We start from the raw sequence: 21,516 nt of genomic DNA on the forward strand, positions 1-21,516 counted from the left end.
GCTCTTGTTTGTTGTTTTCTTAGCTCCAATTTGTTGGGAGCGGTTACTGCATATATGTGCTTCATATATAGCAAATTTCTTGTAATTGTAGATTGATAGTTCAATTCAATAAGAGAGTTTACTTTTTCTCCAAGAATCCCCAATTTCGTTCTTGTTCTTCATCTTCATAGATTAGCCTATGCAATTAGGTTTTCATCTCGAGTCTGTGAGTCTGGTTGAGTGTTAACACTGACAAAGCCCATATACAAAAAATTAAGCTGAAACTGAGGCTTCGAGATTAAATTCGCTATTTTGAGAATCCAATCTACAACAATACTTATTGGTCTTGAATAGACTTGTCTTAGTATTACAGCAATGTGTAAGTTACAAAGTACTTGGTAAATTTCAGAAATGGTACACAGTGTATGCATCTGAAGCTGCATCTGAGAGCTATTTTGTTACAACAAAAGAATGAAAACCAAAATTGAGAAGCCTACTTGTTGAGATCTTTCAGCAAACTAGACACATTTTTACCATGCTCCCCGTATGTCCAGCAGAGCTACAGAGCAGGACCCTGAGAAGATATCTCAGAAAAATGGTCTGTAGCAAGTGTTTACAGCTGGAAGCTGCCAAGGTCATTGGAATGTTGCGAAAGCTTTACTGTTCTTTCGCTAACCCATTCAAGCCTGTAAGACAGGTCGAGATTCTGAACCAGAAGTTTCAACTTGTCCATTTCAGCCAGAGCTTTGTTGCCTCCCTGCAAAACAGATGAACGAAGACAAGTTGGATTCAAAATAGTTCTTGGAGAAATGTAATTTCTCATGAAATGAAGCGTTTTTAAATAACATTCTCTCTATCAAGAAGACCAACTAATTTACCATGCAACTTGAATACCGAAGGCTCTTTTTATGTAGAAAGATGTGAAAAATGACATAAAAAGAATTACCGGTGAATTGGGGTTTCCATTCTCACGCAATACACTAGCCATTATACTAGATCTGGTAGAGTTAGGTGAAAATCCCTCCCATGGGGGAACTAATATAAGCTTGCTGCATTGGACGGGAACAAGATTTCGGCTGAGTTTCTCCCACCACACAGATCCCAGGGACCACCATCTAATCATCAAACCATGCTCCGAAAAGGCAACCAGCCCCTGCAAGAAGATTAGAGAAAAAAGGAGGGACTGAGAATAATTTTAATATCAGTAAAAGAAAGGTATATCAAGAATAAATAAGAATTGCAGGGATTCCTTAAACAAAAGCAAGCAACTGTATTATGTTGCATATCAGATACCTCTTCTGAAATGGAACTGGAATGAAAAACAAAATCTCTGGTACATTGATATTTTAAAATTTTATACAGAAAAATAAGATTTCAATATGGGAAGGTGAAGTATGGGATAGAGTGTTGCAACCCAACATAGAGTGTACCTCTCCATCTGGTGAGAAGCTTAAAGCAGATATTCCTGTAGTCATTGCTGATCCCGAGTCTCCTCCAAGCAAACCTGGAAGCCCAGGAGGTCCACTGGCATCCAAGACCTTTATCTTGCTCATGCTACAATCGAAGTAGATTAACATTGTGAACGAACATCAAAATTTCATGATACTCTCATCAGGAATATGAAGGCAGCAAATTTTTTTTATGATATTCTCTTGTTAGCCAATCATCTGTCCAGGTTACACCTACAAATGGCATGAAATGGTTTGACAGTAAATGTGGATCATATAGAGATGGAAAATGCTTTCCCTTTGCCTATGCTTATCTACAACAAATAAAGACTTCCTACATAGCTACTCAAATTGAATGCCATTGTAGTTCAATGATGAATGAAAACAGTGGTACACCAGAAAGCAGCCTTGATAGTTATTCCTAGTTCAAGGATGACCGGGAAGAGTTTTACTTGCATGATATTAGTATCAAGGTGGTGAACTTTGCTCATCAAATATGACAAATTAGTACCTTTGCATGTCATACACCCTAATATTAGCATTTTTTATGTCACCCATTGCATCGCCAACTGCCAGCCGGGTAGATGTATCATTTAGGGCTACCATTGGAAAGACACGTACAACCTCCTTGAGCACCATCATAGAACTTTGGAGGCAACTTCGTCGCATGGTTGAATTGCTGGGATCCATTGTCTGCATAATAAAAACAACCACCTGCAAACCTGTCTAGATGTTAGAACAGGTAGAATTACTGTGCTTTCAATCCTATAAACTGTAACATAAACTAACTCTGAGTAGTTCTGATTTGCTCATGTTTTTTCTTCTGGAAAGACTCTAGAGATCAGATAAACTAAAAATAAAGCAGTGGATGGTCAAACAGGAAGTGGTAGGGAAATGGTTAATCAGAAGAAAGAATAATAACATGGCCGTCAAAACATAAGTTACAGAAACCCTGGGTTTTGTACTATATTATCTTCTGAGCCACATTAGGAAGAAAAGTTTATTCCAAGAAAATTTTATTGAAACAATGCCATTGGATATTACCCATATATAAATTCAACTCTCTAGCAAGCATTGTTAACAAGTGAAAATTATAAATTGCTTCCACACACCTTGTCCAGATATGGAGCTAGGTTTCTTGGAGAACCACGGACCACCCTGATCAAAGTCATGAGAGACACCACATGAACAGGTGAATCAGATGCAGTGGACCAAATTTGGCTTTCTATCACATGTAGAAATCCGGGAATTTCAGCCATTGCCAAACTTGGAAGAAGAATTCCAACTAAAGTCTCTCGAATTTTATGAGGTGCCGCATAGTTTGGTGATGATGCATTAGCTGATGAACTACTGACACACTCGACTTGAAAGAATATGTCTGATATTAGACGAGGTATTTCAGAACCAATGCACGCCTTCCAAGTACTCTCCATACCTTCAGCTAAAACCTCAGCTGCCGCAGCACTGTACTTTTCATTCATAGCCATAACTAATTTTACCAGAGGATGAACCACTACTTTGGCAAGTCTTGGTTTGACAAGGCTAGGGTACCAGACAGCCAATGCAGCAGCAACAATTATTTGAGAAGTCATTGCATCCTGAGTTGTTCCTCCAACACATGAAATCCAACCTTGCAATTCATATGATTCCAACCATAATGTTATTTCTGACTCTTCCTCAGTAAAGTCCTCATGAGATTGCATGTTCACTTCAGATATAGGACAAACTGCAGTTGTATTTCCATTCTCCTTCTCTGATGCTTTATCAGGACATGCGTCAAGACTTACAAACTGAGTGGCTTTCGAACAACAAAGTGGGCAGGGAATAGCTCGTGAGGCGGCACAATGAAATAAAGAGCGAGCAGCCATTTTCACATGTTCAAACTCACTCTGCCAAAAGCTTACCAAGAGCTGTAGCACAGCGAAAGGCAATCATAAGAATGCTACTCCTATAATTCACAAAAATCAGTGCAGTACTATTCAAATTATCCAATTAAATCACTTACTAAGCATATAAAAAATTTACAACGATGATGCAATTGCAATATGAATTTCACAGAAAGGATCTTGCTTTATTGTTTTTAAATTTAAACTAAACTATAGTAGTACAAAAAATGAACTTTTAGGAGTCAGGGAAAGAAGCTGTTTACTTTATCATATCTGTCTTTTTAATCTCGCAAACTATGAAAAATATAGCACTCAGGATTGGAATTAACTTACAAAGGTGGGAGAAGGAAACCTTGTGGTAAGTCTTAGGGGTTAGAAAGGTGCTTCACATGCATGCCACCAAAACAGAGAAGAGTTAATGACCATTTACTACTTACACTCACCTTTTCTCTCTCCAATTAAACACATTAACCAACAACTCTAAAATTCCGTGCCGACTAAGAAATGTGTCATCTTAGCCGGGACGGAGGGAGTAATATGTTAGTACTGATAGAGCAATAGAATATTCTTTACAAAACTATAAAAGAAAAGAGTTCACTGCACAGTTGATCATATCTCCAATTTACACTGGCTAGAATTATATTTTGCCATATAAAATACCACCTAGTTAAAAAGCAAATCTTGTCTTACATATACATGTTTCTTCAAACCTTTCAGTAATCAAGCAACTAAGCCCATACAGTTTATGATTCAACGTGTTACCTGAAGTGAAGGGGGTTTGATGTCCGAAATCTTCTCTGCAAATTTCCGTGTATAAAATGCTGCTAAAGCACTGCAGGTAAGATATGTTAGTCAACATATACATAAGAATTACGTGATTGTAAAAGGCCATAAAGATTATATTGTCCTCTCCTAATCAACAATGAAATTAAAATCATTATCTCACAATAACTTGCAGGAAAGCTTTATAGTAGGCTGTGCTCAAGTGATAATCAGATGACTATGGCAAGAAGAAGAAGAGTACAAGGACTATCACTAACTTATAAAAGGAAATGCTGATAATTTAACAAATTACAAAGTATAAAACCCTTTAGAAAACCTTGGAGATTAATGAAATACATGCACACTAGAGAAGAATCGTAATAAACTGCCTTACCCACTCGCAGAAGAACAAGAATGGTTTAGGCTAATTAAATGCTGCGCTAGGGACACCATAGTCAATGATCTCAAGGCAGTGTAGTCAGAAGAAGATCTCCAGAGCTGTACCAAAAGTATATAATGCTGTTTAGATATTGAGTCAGGACAAGTGATCAAAATCATTATTTACTAAAGTACCTCTAGAGTTGAAATAGAACCAGGAAATGTTAGTGTCATAGAACCCCGGTCCCCTAATATTCCAGAAGACATATTAAAGGAATCAGGTCTTTTTAGATGCATTTCAGTTATTAGCAAGTAATCGAGTTCCTTATCAACATCCCAAAGGTGCAGAAGTGACAGGCTGAATCGCAGTAGGCACCCTTCAAGTGTTCGAACCCATTCATGATGTTCTGGTGTAACAATAGATGCCCCAGCTGACCTACTCTTCACATTCCTGTGTTGAGGGCTAAGCATCTGCGGCCCTATTTCCTTCAAAGGATCTGCCCATCCGTGAGGATCATCTTGAGGACTCCTACTTCCAGAAACCTTCACATGCTTCTTTTCAACAAGGTGACTGCCATCCTCAAAAAACTCATTCATAGAGCATAGTGACATCAAAGGAGACAGATCAAAACACAAAGTGGATACACCAGGGAAAGGAGATGAGCTTTTAACTGGGTGCTTCTCAAATATTCTTGATTGAAATCTTCCTGATTTTGCACTAGCCCCGTTCATAATCTTTGATGTTTCTGGAGCATTTTGTTCAACTTTACTTGCTGTGGATGCTTGAGGAGTAATTCCCTTCCCATGAGCTTTTGGATGAGATTGTGAAAATAATGTTGGCTCTATAACCGGCGAAACTAAAGAGGAAACTGAAGTATTTCCGTTCATCAGGTTGCTGGACAAAGAGATCTCATTGATGGATTTAAGGAAATGGTCAAACATTGAATGTGCAGCAGCTCCACGAAGAACTCGCTCACGAGCACCTGTCTTTACATCCCAAATGTACAGAATGTCATGCACATCAGGTTTTTCTGAATGATTAGGACACAGACATGCTATGTAACCTCTTACACCATCCCACAAGACTTTTGCTGGAAAGTACACATGGCCAGGAAACAATCTCTCAACCCTCAAAGTTTGAAGTGAAACAAGGCATACACATAAGTCATCCCCTACAGTTAAAAAGCAATCACTCCATGGGTATTCAATTTGCGTCGGAGGAAGAATTATTTGTCGTACTGGTGCAACATGTTGGTGCAATACTGCAATGAGATTACCAGATTCAAGATCCCACACACGAACAGTGCAATCCATACTACCTGACAAAAGAACATGGTTTGAACTACATGCTCCAGACCTTCTCACCATTTGATGTGAAGCTAAACACAGCACTGCTCGACTGTGCCCGGAGAGATGGTTCTTCTGTTCATTTGGATCTGCTTCCTGAGATGGATATTGGGTAAGTGACTCCAAAGCTGAGAAGAACATGCGAAACCTAACAATTTCAATGTCACCACTAAAGAACCCGTAAACAATTGCGTAAGGTGCTGGATAATTTTCAGATATAACCATGGAAGAAGATACTAGTTCCCCTCCTTGATGAGTAACATAACTTGAATATATATTATCCCTTTCATTTGAAGATGCTGGCGTAGTCATCTCATAACTCTTAATAGCTCCCTCATTGATAACATTATGATATGGGCCATCAGTTTTTGACAAAGAGAAGTCCACAGCTAAATCATCATAAAAATCACCTTCAGCAAGCATTTCAGACTTTAATGGGGAATCCTGATAATTATCACGTTGTAAAGGTGAAGGCCATATAGTAACATGAGGTCTCCAGAACTTCTGCATCTTGACATGAAAGCAATTTGACTCAACACGAAATACATATTTACTCAGAGGTATGAAAGAAAAGCATAGTCTCATGTCGGAAGGATGCAATAGAGCAGGAATAACAGATAGAAGATCATACTTGAATATACCATTCAAGAATGAGATCCTGTATATAGCAGCCGCCCCCGTGTTATTCCAAACTACAAATTCTTCCACAAAATCATAACTAGAGATACTGGTATTATCCTTTAGGAATATGCCACCCATCACATATAGCTTGTCTTGGAAACACAATTGATCAACTGTGAAAGATATCTTGCCAATGAAAATTCCGTTATGTGCTTGTCTAAATGTGCAATATGTTCTATGCACAAGGGCCAAAACATAACCCCATTTGGCAAAAGCCATAAGAGATTCCCTCTCTTTGGATTCATCTGCCCAGTCCATCACTTCTAAATCTGAGGAATCATTTGACACAACAGGTACATTTTGCCCCTTTAGGTCAGAGTCCTTCAATATTGGTAAACATAGTACCTTACCAAACACATCAATGATCACCACCGACTGTGACTCCATATCTTCTGAGGTAACTACTACAGCAGTGGACTTTAAAGGTCCAATACACACATTCCCATGGAATACTGTTTGGACAACTGCAAGAGTAAACGAGTCTACGATTACAACTGTACATTTCAAAGGATTTGGATTTTGCACCTCTGTATCTGCCAAAGACTCGTGTCCTTCAACCGAAACAGCTGATGGATGTTCTTGGTTGACAAAAGTGCAGGTAATACAAACATATCTCTTGTTGTTGGGCAATGTCCTAATCATGAATGGGCTTCCTGTCCAAGGAGGAAGTTTCCTTCTCCGTCTGCAGTGTCCATTTGCTCTGCTCCAAACACACAATACACCATCACTACTAGCACTGAATAGTGCACCACGTTTAACTGGATTAGGATGCAACAGCTCATCACTAGAACTAGTCAAAGTTCTATTTTCATGTTGCTCAAGTGGAAAACAAATCCCTAGATCAGCAATTGGAGCGGCATGACCACACAACATCGCTACTGGTCTGATCTCCTGATCCAAAAACGTGCATTATAATAATAACAAGTGGTCAGAATAATATAAGTTTTAAATATAATATATTACGGTTGAAGGTAAGAGAAATAGACTACATGTCTAGATGTATAGTAGATTAGAAGTAATGAACCCTCCACTACAATAGATGCAAGAGAAGCTTGAATGTGGTGTGGTTAAAGTAAAATTGTGATACAAGTTCTTTATTTATTATTAGTGTTACCTTACATTTACCTCATTGGATAATCTGGATTGTGAAAATGATACATATGAAGTTGATTAAGCAAAAATTTGACCAGATGTGATCAATAAAGTAAAAAAATTTGGCATTTTTCATGAGCCTTCACAATGTGGCACGGAACATAAGCACACTAGTTCAGCCTTACTCTACAGTCATTTAACTTTCTGTTGTTAAGATAAGAAAAACTTCAGGTGCCAGCTGGTGTAGTTGACAATCATGCCTTATTTTCTCAAATCTAAGTCCGCATTCTTTAGTAGCAGGTTTGCTACTGAAATATAGGGGGGTAAACACTAAAGAAAAAGCGGATTGGTGACCTCAATACAGAAGGAAAGACTGAACATGACCGTGCAGGTTCATTATAGCTGGCAAAGGTAGAAAAATGACAAGTCTTCACTACCAAAACTAGCATATATCTTCCCTAATTCCAAAACCAACATCTTAAGAATAAAAATATCTAACTCAATGTATCAATATGCCAAGCAATGCAACACCAGTGTTAGCTATTTCAAACTCACATATTTGAATTAAAAACGCATACAAGGAGTACGTATAAAGAATCCCTAGTTTCACCTTTAAGACCTAAAATTCATCATCATGCAGACATCATTCATAATAACCAGAAGTGGTAACACAGAAATAACCCTCAATTCACCTCCATTCAAGTTTCAACTACACATCTCTAAACAAGGAGCTCACTAATTTACGTCTTCTCATTATTCAAACATTAAGACCAAACAAAAGCTCTCAGATTTAAGCTAGCTCGATTAAAACATCCATGTAAACTTTTCAGACAAGAAAAATGCGAAAGGTTAAGCCAATGACACCAGAAATTCAACACATTCACCAGACTACGGAAAATTGAATCGAAAATTGAACTTCAAGTACCGGTTTTGCAAGGGAGGAATTGAGGTTCCACCAGATGATGGAGCCATCTGATCCGCCGGTGTAGAGAGTCGGCGGGTCGTGGAGTGCAGCGACGGCGGTTACTTGATGAACCGGCGGCGAGCCCGACCATATACAGGCCACCGATTTACACTTCATCGGCTGCAGAATCAGCGAACCGGGCGGGGGGACGGATCACAGTTTGTAGTTTCAAACTGATTAGTTGGAATTGGAAGTTGGGTTTATTTTATTTCACCAATTTATGTACATGTGTTTGGTTTTTTTCAAGATTTATTGTTTCTTATGCAAATCGTAATTTATATTCAATTTAAAACAAAATAAGAACCTACTATTTGCTCATATACATGTAAAAGTAGTATTTTGGAAAATTTACATTTATGTCTACAGGTTGAATTTTTTGGTTGGACAAAGGATTTGAAGCCATCAAATGAAACAAACAAAAACTGGAATCCAGCAGTTATTTAATGACCAAAACAGCCTACACATACATTATGGCTGCACTTCCTAAACTGAAGTAACAACTTGGCTCAAAGAACCCACAAATGAATGAAGAAGAAAACTAGGCTATCGAAATTAAAGGGCCATTCGAAGCGTGCCTGCATCGCACAGAACTAGCATTTTGAAGCACAACAGGAGGTAGTTCAGGCTCTAATAACCGCTGTCAGGTTCGCTTGGGCATTGGCGACTCCAATTCCCAGAACCTGCTTTGCGCTCTCCCCGTTTCCTCTTATTCTTAGGGAAATGTATCCGTGACGTTAGACATGACTTCAAACTGTTTGCCTTGGATTCTACAGCCAAAACGGAGGCCTTGTTATTGCTCTTTTCCTCTCCACTGTGTTCCACATCCTGAGCCTTGTCAGCGACCTCAACTTCAGCTGCCTCGTTTTGTACGAGGATGTTGTCCACAATCTGAAATGAAACCAACATAGTTTGCGACGAAACAAGCAAAGCAACATGATAATGGAAGATTGCTTTTTGTCTTACCTTTTCAGATGAGTCTCCGATCTGGGATTGATGCTGTGTGACATCTATGGAAGACAGAAGCCCAACGGTGCTTTCAATGATATCAGGAATCGCGATAGGCTCTCCAAAGCTAGAAACTTCTGGACTGTCGGGTAAAACAAAATCCCCGATATCATAGTCCCCTATATACGGAGATGATGCATACAGGCTGATACGATCATATCTATCATATCTCTTAGGATCTTCTAATTATTTAGTTTTCCCTTATTCACCATATCTTTCCCATATTTGTTTAGATATTTGTTTCTTGTTCATTAAGTTAGGGTAGTAGATTCTAGTATTATAAATAGGAGAGCTTGTTATCATTTTAATCATTCAATGAATATATTATTTTCCACAAACTTGTCTTGAGTAACAAGAATATCATATTTCGTTTCCAAATTGTTGTTCATCGGAGAACGTCCGAAAATCAGCAATTCGTGAGCTTTCCTTCGAGCACGTCGAAGGTTCGATCACCTTATCTCTCCGAGAAGTTAGCCATCCGGCCTCGTTACGGAGAACGTCCGTAACAACTGGTGCTCTCATCCCGTGCTCATCCTCCGTCTTCGTTCATCCGTATCCCCCAAATTATTTCCCACCCCCCGTCGAAAAAAAAAGAAAAAGAAAGAGAACAATCAGCCGCAGCTCCACCACCACGGCCACACCTAATCCTCCATATTCTTTCATCCCGAAACTCATCATCATCTGTGAAAACGAAATCTAATGGAGTTCGAAGTGCCGGTGACTGAAACACTGCAATTGGGGCAGACGTGTCAGCGGAATATCGGCGAGATTGGAGGTAGGCCTCAATCGACGGACCCGATCGCGCTTGGGTTTGAGCAATTGAACGCGCGCTTCGATAAGATGGATCGTCGGGTCGCAAACTTGGAACGACGCGCTGATTGGGACAAGCGGCATCGGCGTTACACCCAGCCTACGTACCGGCGGCCACAACACCACCAGTCGGACAGGTACACACCGTCGCCTCCATATCAGCCGGATAGACACCGCCCGTACCACCTCCGCCAAACTCGTTATCAACTGCCCGAGCACTATCATCCCTTCGACTATGGACCGCCACCCACGTACAGGGGGTTCCCGCTTCGTCAATTTCTGCAGCTGCAGAACGAGCCTTCTCGCCAACCATCCTGTTGGGACCCGCCGGGCGCTGGGGTGTCGATGGGTAACCTGGATTATGAAGAGATCGCATCCATATATTACCCTGATTATGATTGTGACTCTGTTGGATATGATGAGGACGCTGATGTCCACCACGACCCATCTAGCAACTCACAACTAACTGTCATTGTTGTCCCGCCACCACCACCACAACGCTCGTCATCTTGCTTGAGCATGACAAGCCACTGCCGTGCAGCAGCGTCACTGCCCGCTGTAGCTGCTGTCCCATCTTCGAATCTGCCCCCAACAGTTCCGTCTTGCAGCCCCGACGACGACAGCGGAGAGGAATGCGGATTGTTAGATGAACTGCCTCCACCAGCTATGATCTCTCCGCCGTGTAGCCCCTATATCAGTGGAGAGGAAGAAACATTGTTAGATGGCGACGAGGAGGTTGATTCCATTGAGGAAATGAAGAAGGTCGTCGCATCTCTCGATGCTGTTCGAATGACATCTCCCGATGTTGTTGGGAATTGTTTGAGTGAAAATGGTGGTGCTTATCTATGTGCATTAGTTGGAAATAAAGTTGCACCGTCCTTTCCAATACATTTGAAGGAGATTGCCTTTATCTATGGGGATTTGCATGTTATGGATGCTACATGTTTGAATCCTCGATCAACATCGCTCGACACCGATGCGAGGTTGATCCCTCCGCGCAATGACACGTCATGTTTGAGCATTCTTGGAAGCGTGGACAAGCTTTTCGTTTTGGCATGGAATTTTGCCGACAACATTGGGTCTCCTTTGTTGATTTTTGACAAAGGTGAAGAAGGGGGACGTTCAGCTGTTCGGTGTGTGTTTGATCCAGGAGGAGTTGTCTCGCCGAAGCTTCTGATTTCAACTCTCATTTTTGCTTCGTGGTCCCCACCTTGAGGACAAGGTGGATTTCAACCGTGGGGGAGTTGATACGATCATATCTATCATATCTCTTAGGATCTTCTAATTATTTAGTTTTCCCTTATTCACCATATCTTTCCCATATTTGTTTAGATATTTGTTTCTTGTTCATTAAGTTAGGGTAGTAGATTCTAGTATTATAAATAGGAGAGCTTGTTATCATTTTAATCATTCAATGAATATATTATTTTCCACAAACTTGTCTTGAGTAACAAGAATATCATATTTCGTTTCCAAATTGTTGTTCATCGGAGAACGTCCGAAAATCAGCAATTCGTGAGCTTTCCTTCGAGCACGTCGAAGGTTCGATCACCTTATCTCTCCGAGAAGTTAGCCATCCGGCCTCGTTACGGAGAACGTCCGTAACACAGGCCCCCAGCAGAGACCGCATCTCCATTGCAAGCAGAGAATGTAGGGCTACGTACATCACCTCCCATAAGTTGGCTCAAGTTCTCAGAGGAAGAAAACCTGCTAGCGTTATTTATCAACACTACATCAAGTTGAGTCCTCAACTTATGAATCCGGGTATGCACAAGCTCGATTTTCCTGAGGATATGCTCTAGGATATTATCATTTTCTTCATGAAATGAATAATCATCGTCAAGGCCAAACTCATCACGGTTGCCTGTATGCTTGTCTGTAGAAAGCAAATAAAGTTAGGTATTATCTTCATCTAACATGATAATCGAACATACGTTCTCTCTAACAACATCATGACCAAGAAATTACCCTCATCATCATCATCAATCCATTACTTTTACCCAATATGTGAAACAAAATAATAGAGATCACAGTTAAAAACAATAATGGCAGCTTCATGACCAAGAAATTATCGTCGTCGTCATCATCAATCATCAACAATTATCATTGTTGTAGTTGTTATCATTCTTTTTACCCCTTCTGCACCACCACCAACCTAAAGATGTTTAAAAACCAACATACCCAAATTGCCACATATATCTGTAAATATATAGGAGTATTAAGAAAACAAAAATTATTAGCACGTTTGGGATTCATCAAACATGAATGAGTTACCATTATTCTCCCATGTAGGAACTCCATCCAGATCAGGCCTCTTATTTTCTGCATAAGAGTCATCAGTTGAATGGTTTCGTTGTAGTAATAAATAAGAATAACAAGTGTGAATAACATAGCATAAGAAAGAAGATCGAACCTCGCTCAGAGAAAAGGATATGATTTGACATGTATGATGCAATATCAATTGTATTCTCCACTCTTTTTCTTTTCCTCCTCTTCATCGGCCTTCTTCTGTGACGTTGAAGCGGAAATGGCAGCGACTTTGATCCCAACTGTTCCACTGTTGGTTTATATAACAACATATGTTTCCCACGGTCAATTACAGAAACCCCTCTGGCATATTTTGATGCTTGTGACTCAAACTCCTTTATTCTCAACTCTGCCCATTTGCATCGCCACATTATCGGATGTATGAAGTTTCTCCAATGAGCAGTCATTTTTTTCTTCCTGGGTAAACAATAAACAGAATGAGCTTCATCTGTGTCTAGCACACGGAAATGAACACAATTAACATTATTATCACTTACACAAAATACATCACCAAGAACTGCTCATAAACTTGTTCTTGCAATGCACACACACGAAAATCTAAATGTGCAACTAATAAACCAAACCTTATTGGGAAGACGCTGCCAAATTCATCACTTGCAGGAGCCAAATAAATGTCAGGAATTAACTTTGATTCAACTTCAGCATCGCTCAAACTAGAACCATTCTCATTTCCAGAAATTGTGTCGGCAAATGAGCTTGAATATTCAGTGGCATCAGGGTCCTCTTTGGCCTCCACCCTGAGGTCCCTGCTTCGCGAAGTTCAAGTATATCAACAGAAACATCCTCTGCAGTCTTCAAAGATCCATAACTGCCAGCCAACATTTTCTATAGTTGACAGAGACAGATGTTCCTATACTGTGCAGTTCAAGCCATTATCACCAAGCTGTTGAACTGCTCTCTTAACTTTTTGTACATTAAACAAATCGGCTCCATCAAAGTTCATTACTATCCTGCTTATTCTGTTCTCTTGTCCTCCATAATATACACACCTAAAATCATGAAGATAGTCACAACATACATTCGTTATATATGAGTAGAAGTTGTAGAGCATCTCAGCTGGTCTCAAGGGAGAATTAGGCTAAAAAAACTTCAGATTATTCAACAACACAAAGTAAGATATATTAATAATCAACATGTTAATGGTAACAAATAATTTTCTTCACCAACTATATCTAAGAGTGACATTGAATTGTCAAAAGGCCAGTAATCATATTTCACTTCAAGCCTCTAGTGCATCTTCGACTTTAATATTTAAAATACATAATTTCTAAAATTCTAGTATAATGCCCAATGGTAAAGGATATTCATTTCAACATACTTACATTCAAAATTTATAACTTATATAAATCACACAACACACAGCAAACCAAACCATCAAAGATTTTAGCATATTGAAAGGTTAATCACCAATTCAAACAATCCACAATCCCATTTAATTATTAAACATCTGAATTGCTAAATCTTGACTCTACTAACTAATCCCAAACCAAAAACTCTGCTAATTATATCAAGTTTTAGCTCAGCAAAACTACTGAAAAAGAATCACTTTTAAACTGAAAAGGATAGATCAAGTTCATGAAATACCAGGATGGCATAATCGAACCAATAACTAATTAAACAAGGAGCTAAACACAAATTAAAAAAGAAGTTATCAAGGAAATGCAGCTCCCAGATAGCCAAATTACCACCCAAAACCTTAAAAATTCAAGAAACATAAATGAAGAAGAAAAAAGAAGAAGATACATAAAACACTCGTGTGCATCGTAAGTAAGCAATAAAAAACAAAAAGAAGTTACGAAATGGCACTTAGTGATGAAAGAGAAGCAGCCCAGGTAGAAGACATGCATGAAAAGAGTGAAGAGAGAGACCTGCGCAGAAATGGTGGGAGGTTGGCGGCGACTGCACGAGCGGCTTATGGTTTTGAGTGTGCAACAACAACTCAACGTTTTGTGTTTTCATATATATATATATATAGAAAATATATTTTTTTTCATTTATTAATATTTTATTTTATGATATGATTGTAATTCTATGACCTAAAAGTTAGTTGCTTCCGCAGTTTCTTCTTCTTGCTAAAAAACGCTCTTGTTCATTTCCGCTTTCTCGCTTCCTGCTTAAAAACGCACTCGAATTTTTACCCACGTAAGTATCTTACAAAGATCTCTCCCGTGATATTTTATTTTAAAAAATAAAACAAACTTTAAGTAAAAAAAATTCTTTGCAATAACCAATTTTGTGATACTGATAATAATAAGCATATTTACTTTTTTGTAAGCGGACTCATTAATCGTAATGGACTATAAACATTTATACTTCCGCTTTTAAAGTCCAAATAAAAAAAGCCCAAATGTTTAATCCAAGATAAATGGACCCGCCGGCCTAAGAGAGAAGATAACTATAAATCTTTTTTTGGAACATGTGATTCTATGATAGAGTTTTTAAAATGTAATTCGACCTATTAATTAATCTCGACAACTAGAAATAGTACTGTTCTGTTTGTTTGGAATTATGAGTCATCTTTCCCACATCATCAGAAAACACATACTAGTAGTAGTATTTAAGAGTACATCTGGTCAAGTAATAACACAATAGCCATGGCAAATCTGCAGTGGAAACCTAGCTTAGTGACTAAATCAAAGACCTCTAAACCAAAAGATCCAGCTCTGGACACTGCTTCTTTCTTCTTAATCTCTGCAACTGCTCTCCCCGATTCTCCCAAAATCTTACACGATCGATGTTTGAATGAGCCTTCAACCACATACATGCATCTCTTTTCCGACATCCCACAGTAAACATAGGCTAACACATCATCCACTTTTGTCTGCCTCAGACTCATATTTTTCCTCGCATAAAACATAGGTTTCTGCGATTCGTTGTTGCTGTGTTTGCAGACATCTCCTTCGTAGACAAGCCAGTACTCCAACAGGCCTAGCTTCTGCAGATTATCAAAATAAAAATTAATTAATTACAACTCCAAGCAGATGATTAACTTTATTAGTGTATATGATTTATTTTACACGCAATTAGGGCCCATATACTTTTGAGAACTATATATGATGATTTAGTTTTTTACACATGCAATTAGGGGCAATTCACTTTAAGGATTAAACTAAATAGATAGACCCATTCAACTTTACTGGTACATGTCATTAAATGTCTTGTTTTATTTTTGTGATGTCCGTATTATATATCTCTTTCATTTTTTTAGTATTATACATGACCAGTGGATTACACATTCTATTTAACTTTTCCAACTGATATTTCATTATAAAACTATTGTACATAAAAATAGAACTTGTATTCAACTAGAGTAACTTGTTTCACATTATACATTCATTCACATTTCTTAAAATCCATTCACATTTGAGTTTTGACAGTCTACTCCATTCGTTTCTCTCATTTGAGATTGACATGAGTTTTAAGAAATATGACAAAATTTAAATTTTGGGACAATTTCCGAGTTAAATTTTGTAAATAAAGTCATATCTAATTGAAAAGGTAGGATCGGAGGAATCCAACGAAAAAAGTACTAGTATACCTTGCGACGGCAGATGGTGAAAATGGGATAGCCGGAACCGTCCATAAGGACGGTATGATTGGGTCGACAGCTGTAGTTGTCGACCCGATAGGCCAAATTGCCGTCAGAGCTGATGACGGTGAAGCCGCTGCAGCTGTAAAGGAGCGACTTTGTCCAAACTGTTAGAGAAGTGGATGCTTCACCGCTGTCTTCTTTGTTTTCTTTATCTCTCTCATCGTGGTAGTGGTGAACGGTTCTTGACTTGGATTTCGATGAGAAGACCATTGCTTTTCTTTGTTATCTCTGTGTGTGGAAGTGAAAAATTGAGTTCTGATATCTGCCTATATATTGGATGAGATGAGATGAGATGAGATGAGATGAGATGAGATGAGAAGAGAAGAGAAGAGAACGTGTAAACACGCTTTTTACTGTATATGGGCCAAACCAAACGTTTCCTTAGTTGAATTCATATAAATATAGTAGTAATTCATAAAATACAAAGAAATGGTGGATTGTGTTTTTTAAAATGGAAGAAACTATTATTTTGGATATATATAAAAAAATAAAACAGAACTATTGATGTGTCTATGATTATGGAATATTAAAATTTTAAAAACTATGAATGATTAATGACTATTTTTACATTAAGTAATGATAAATTGAGATGATGGCCCCGCAGTTTGCTTGCTTCCGGGAGACCGAGCATTATATTGCTAAATTAATTCAACTTTCCTTATAAAACTGATGAAAAAGTACTGATAACAATGGCTGATAGAAACGAAGATTGATCGACAAGAACAATATGAAGAAGTAAATTGGGAGAGTAAAGTGTTGGAGAAAGAATGTAAACTTTATTCAATATCTGGAAATCAATGTAAACCGAATTGAATTACAAATGAGCTCGACTACTACTATTTATACACAACAAGAAAACTAAATGAAGTGAACAAGATTTCACTTCTTGATCAGTTACAGCAGCTAAGCTCAATCCAAACTTAACCGCTATCAACAACCAAACCTGACGGCTAGTAGCCGTTGGCTCTTAACCAACTTTTGAACTTGCTTCCTTGATTGTGTGTAGCAATCCTCATGATCCTTTCCATGCAGCTTCACGTTGCTCCATCTAGTTACAATCCCAACAGCCCTTAAGAAAAATAAAAAAAAGTTGATAACCACGATACAGATTAATTTTTAATCACTATGAACAGAGAGTAATTATTTGGTCCACTCTATTGTATACAGGTATTGAATAATTTAATTAAATTCATCTTCCCTTTGACGTGGGAGCTTTGATCACACTTCCAAAAGAGCAAAGAAAGATGGAAAGTGCCAACTCAAAAATCTCAAAAGCAAGATCCTTGCCCTATTTAGGCAATCAATACACCAAAATCAGACAAAATTGAAGGTAAAACTCGCATTAAATTAGATTATCATAATATTCCCTCTGCATTGTCCACTTAGATAAGAACACGTGCATATTTGGCATTTGGGTCCATTTTTAGGGACTATACTCCTTTGGCCTACTCATTGTATTTGGTCTCATTATGTATCATTGCAATTTCTTTTATTATCATTACTTTTTACAATTTTCATGTGGGTGTCGTGTGTGATTCAAGAACTGACACTGGGCGACCACGTTGAATTCAATGGATAGCAATGCTGAATATTCACTCTTAATAAATAAAAATGATTGAATAGTGTATCTTGAATTCTTGATGGATGTAGATATTGATTAATTCATACTGTTACTGAATACCCCATGACATTCTGATAAGATCAATGATCCTATCGGTCGATTAGAGCACTCGAACTGCGGCAAACTTGAATATACGTCCTAGAGATACTCTAGGGTTTGGGACGAAAACCAGGGATGAGAAAAAGTGTATTTTATTACTTAATTCTCAATACTCGATCTATGGGAATTCTATATAATATATAGAATTCCCCCTGCTTGATTCGGACTTACGATTCGGGAAAGAATCAAGAAGAAAACCCGAAAAGATTTGACTCAATCTAAATAATAAAATAGTTCCAAAAATTAAGGAAAAAACGTGGAAACAATTCAAAACAAATCAGAAAGTAATCCCATGATTTTAGTGGCTGATGAAGTCCCCGAACTTCACGGGCTTGGATCTGGTGCGCTTGGGCCGGTCCTTCTTCTTCGGCTTGGGCGTGCTTTGGACTCCCTTGCTTGCCTCGCAGTCGCTTACCCCAGGTGACGTCCGATCGGGCTGCATGGATGCGGGTTTTGAGTGTGCGTCGGGTGCTTGGGTCGTATCAACTCCCCCCTCCTCTGAAATCGCCTTGTCCTCAAGGCGCAAATCTGGAAAATGCCTCCTCAATAAACCTGCATCTTCCCAAGTTGCATCAGAAAAGGTATCCGAAGACCATTGCACCAACCATTGTTCTTGAGGAACTTTATCCACCAACACCGTTCGTTTGTCCATAGCACGAAGCGGTGTATCATCCGGCTGACTCCGATGGAATTCAACGGGCAAAGCAGAGACTGCCGGAATACTAGGGATATACGGCTTTAGCAAAGACACATGAAATACGTTATGGATCCGACTGTCCGCAGGTAATTGTAGGCGATAAGCTACCTTCCCTATCCGCTCCAAAATAACATAGGGACCGTAATACCGTCGGGCCAGCTTGTTTGACAGAGGCGTCCCCACCGAGCGCTGGCGATATGGCTGTAATTTAAGAAAAACCGAGTCCCCTACTCTGAATTCCACATCACGCCGTTTGCGATTAGCAAATTCCACCATAGATTGTTGCGCCTTAGCAATCCGAGACTTCAGAGCTCGGAGTGTGTCTTCTCTTTCCGCGAGCAGGTCAGCGACCTCTGTATTGTGAGAGGGTCGGGCATAAGTATCGAATAGGCTGGGGGGCTCCCTGCCGTACAAGGCTTGGAACGGAGACATTCCAATGCTAGAATGGACGCTGCAATTAAGGGCAAGTTCGGCCCAAGGAAGAAGGGTAACCCAACGTTTTGGCCTTTCATACGTGAAGGCGCGTAGATACTGCTCCAATGACCGATTGGTCACCTCGGATTGGCCATCCGTTTGAGGGTGATAAGCAGTTGTGAATTGTAGCTTTGTCCCACTCAAGGTTAAGAGCTCATTCCAAAAATCACTCATAAATATGGAGTCACGATCAGAAAGAAGCTTTGTTGGAAAGCCATGCAGTTTAACCACCGTTTCAACAAATAATTTTGCGACTTGTGGGGCATCGAACCCGGGCTTTAAGGCTCCAAAGTGAGCGTACTTAGACAATCGGTCCACCACCACCATTATTGCCGTGAAACCGAACGAGGGAGGCAATCCCACAATGAAATCCATGGACGCTGCTTCCCAAACCATACCAGGAATAGGTAAAGGTTGAATCAGTCCATTTGGCTTATCACGGACATATTTCGTCGCGTGGCAAGTATAGCATGCTGCCACATAGTTCTTTACATCACGACGAAGTCCCGGCCAATAGAAAACCGACGCGACCCTCATGAAAGTCCGACGCTCTCCCGGATGTCCCGCTGCTGGCGTCTCGTGGCATTCTTCGATGATTGCTCGACAAACGGTCGAATCCCTGCTCAGGAATAATCGTCTCTTGAAATAAAGAAGTTCGTCAGTTACCGAAATATGCGGCGAAGCCACTCCCGCTGCTACATCCGCGTGCAATTGCACAAGGTCTGGCAGGGTCGAGTTATCTTTGCGAACAACTTCAAGGACTGCCGGAATTGGGCGCATATATAGCTCAAAAATCTGGGATAGATCAGCCCGAGACTCCTCATCCTTGCGTGACAATGCGTCAGCCACCTTATTTGACGCGCCCGACTTGTACTCAATCGTAAACTTGAAACCCATTAATTTCCGTACATAAAATTGCTGATCGGGAGTTTGGACTACCTGTGAGAGGAGCTCTTTTAGACTTCGTTGATCACTACGTATAATGAACTCGCGACCGAGCAGATACTGACGCCATTTCTGCACCGCTTCGACAATGGCGTATAATTCCTTATGATATGTGGAGGCTAGACGCCGGCGATGGCCGAGCTTTTTGCTAAAATATGCAATCGGGTGACCTTGTTGCATCAGGACAGCGCCTATCCCAAAATCCGATGCATCTGTCTCGATTACAAACGGGAGGGAGAAATCTGGCAGGCGTAGGACGGGCGTGGAGATCATGGCCGTTTTCAGTGCTTCAAAACTTGTGGTTGCAGAGTCGGACCAAAGGAAAGCATCCTTTTTAATAATTATGTGAGAGGTGCGACGATCAGAGAGTAATCCTTGACAAAGCGCCTATAATAACCAGTCAAGCCCAAAAAACCGCGTAATTGCTTGATAGTAGAGGGAATTGGCCAGGCCACCATAGCCTCAATTTTTGCCGGGTCCGCTCTCAACTGACCCGCTGAAATAATATGGCCTAAATAGTCGATCGTCGCAACTCCAAAGGCGCATTTAGATTGCTTAAGGAAGAAGGAGTTCTCTTTTAGAATTTCGAGGACGTTGCGCAGATGAAGGATGTGCTCTTCCATAGACCCACTGTACACCAAAATGTCGTCGAAAAATACGATGACTGACTTGCGCAATAGAGGCTGAAATATGTTGTTCATCGCGGCCTGAAAGGTGGATGGGGCGTTTGTGAGGCCGAATGGCATCACTAGGAATTCGAAATGGCCGTCATGGGTACGGAAAGCAGTTTTATGTATGTCACTAACATGCATCCGAATTTGGTGGTATCCTGAACGGAGATCAAGTTTTGAGAAAATTCTGGCAGCATGTAGTTCATCAAAAAGTTCATCGGCTGTGGGAATCGGAAAGTGGTCTGGCGTTGTAGCTGCATTAAGTGCCCGGTAATCGACACAAAAACGGAAGGTGCCGTCCTTCTTACGGACTAATAAAACTGGCGACGAGAATGGGCTTGTGCTCTGCTGAATAACGCCCCGCGCGAGCATCTCGCGAACCTGTTTCTCAATTTCCGTCTTCTGGAAGTAAGGATAACGATACGGCCTGACATTGACAGGTTTAACGGACGGCGGGAGATGAATCTTGTGGTCCCATTGGCGGGTCGGAGGCAGATTCGTCGGCACCGCAAATACCTCCTCAAATTCGGACAGAATGTCATGGAGTATAGGGTTGACGGGCAGCACCGGCTGCTTCTCGGCCTGATTCTGGTTCTGAATGGGTATAATCTCGAAAATTTCGGATTCGGGGTCTTGGCCGATGAGTGAAAACAAGCTATTGTAGGAAATCCGACGGGGAGGTGTGTCCTCGCCTTGCAAACATATCGGGACTTGATTCAGCTCGAACCTCATAGTCA

General features: G+C 40.0%; 3 protein-coding genes across 4 annotated transcripts; all 3 read right to left on the reverse strand.

Annotated features, from left to right (window-relative positions):
• Nucleotides 1-289: 289 nt before the first annotated feature.
• On the reverse strand, nt 290-9,717 carry LOC121752021 (WD repeat-containing protein 72-like). Of its 2 annotated transcripts, XM_042146894.1 has the most exons (10): nt 9,501-9,708; nt 8,499-9,425; nt 4,649-7,372; nt 4,470-4,573; nt 4,076-4,145; nt 2,540-3,337; nt 1,939-2,141; nt 1,410-1,533; nt 926-1,132; nt 290-736 (listed from the first exon to the last, which is right to left on the reverse strand). In XM_042146894.1, exons 2-10 carry the CDS (start codon nt 8,652-8,654, stop codon nt 593-595), a joined length of 4,530 nt encoding a protein of 1,509 aa, XP_042002828.1. In that variant the 5' UTR covers nt 8,655-9,425; nt 9,501-9,708; the 3' UTR covers nt 290-592. The 2 variants fall into 2 exon arrangements, 1 of the variants encoding a protein (XP_042002828.1); XR_006040230.1 differs by lacking the exons at nt 290-736; nt 926-1,132 and having other exon boundaries at nt 1,412-1,533; nt 1,939-2,149; nt 9,501-9,717.
• Nucleotides 9,718-11,897: 2,180 nt separating this feature from the next.
• LOC121751329 lies at nt 11,898-14,605 on the reverse strand. The gene is made up of 5 exons (XM_042146050.1): nt 14,549-14,605; nt 13,244-13,669; nt 12,766-13,076; nt 12,627-12,674; nt 11,898-12,228 (listed from the first exon to the last, which is right to left on the reverse strand). The coding sequence occupies exons 3-5, from the start codon at nt 13,064-13,066 to the stop codon at nt 11,939-11,941; spliced, it is 639 nt and encodes a 212-aa protein (XP_042001984.1). The 5' UTR covers nt 13,067-13,076; nt 13,244-13,669; nt 14,549-14,605; the 3' UTR covers nt 11,898-11,938.
• Nucleotides 14,606-15,198: 593 nt separating this feature from the next.
• LOC121751374 (protein LURP-one-related 17-like) lies at nt 15,199-16,494 on the reverse strand. The gene is made up of 2 exons (XM_042146106.1): nt 16,219-16,494; nt 15,199-15,615 (listed from the first exon to the last, which is right to left on the reverse strand). The coding sequence occupies exons 1-2, from the start codon at nt 16,480-16,482 to the stop codon at nt 15,238-15,240; spliced, it is 642 nt and encodes a 213-aa protein (XP_042002040.1). The 5' UTR covers nt 16,483-16,494; the 3' UTR covers nt 15,199-15,237.
• Nucleotides 16,495-21,516: the final 5,022 nt, after the last annotated feature.

This window comes from Salvia splendens, chromosome 10 (genome assembly GCF_004379255.2).
Source record: "Salvia splendens isolate huo1 chromosome 10, SspV2, whole genome shotgun sequence".
NCBI lineage: Eukaryota > Viridiplantae > Streptophyta > Magnoliopsida > Lamiales > Lamiaceae > Salvia > Salvia splendens.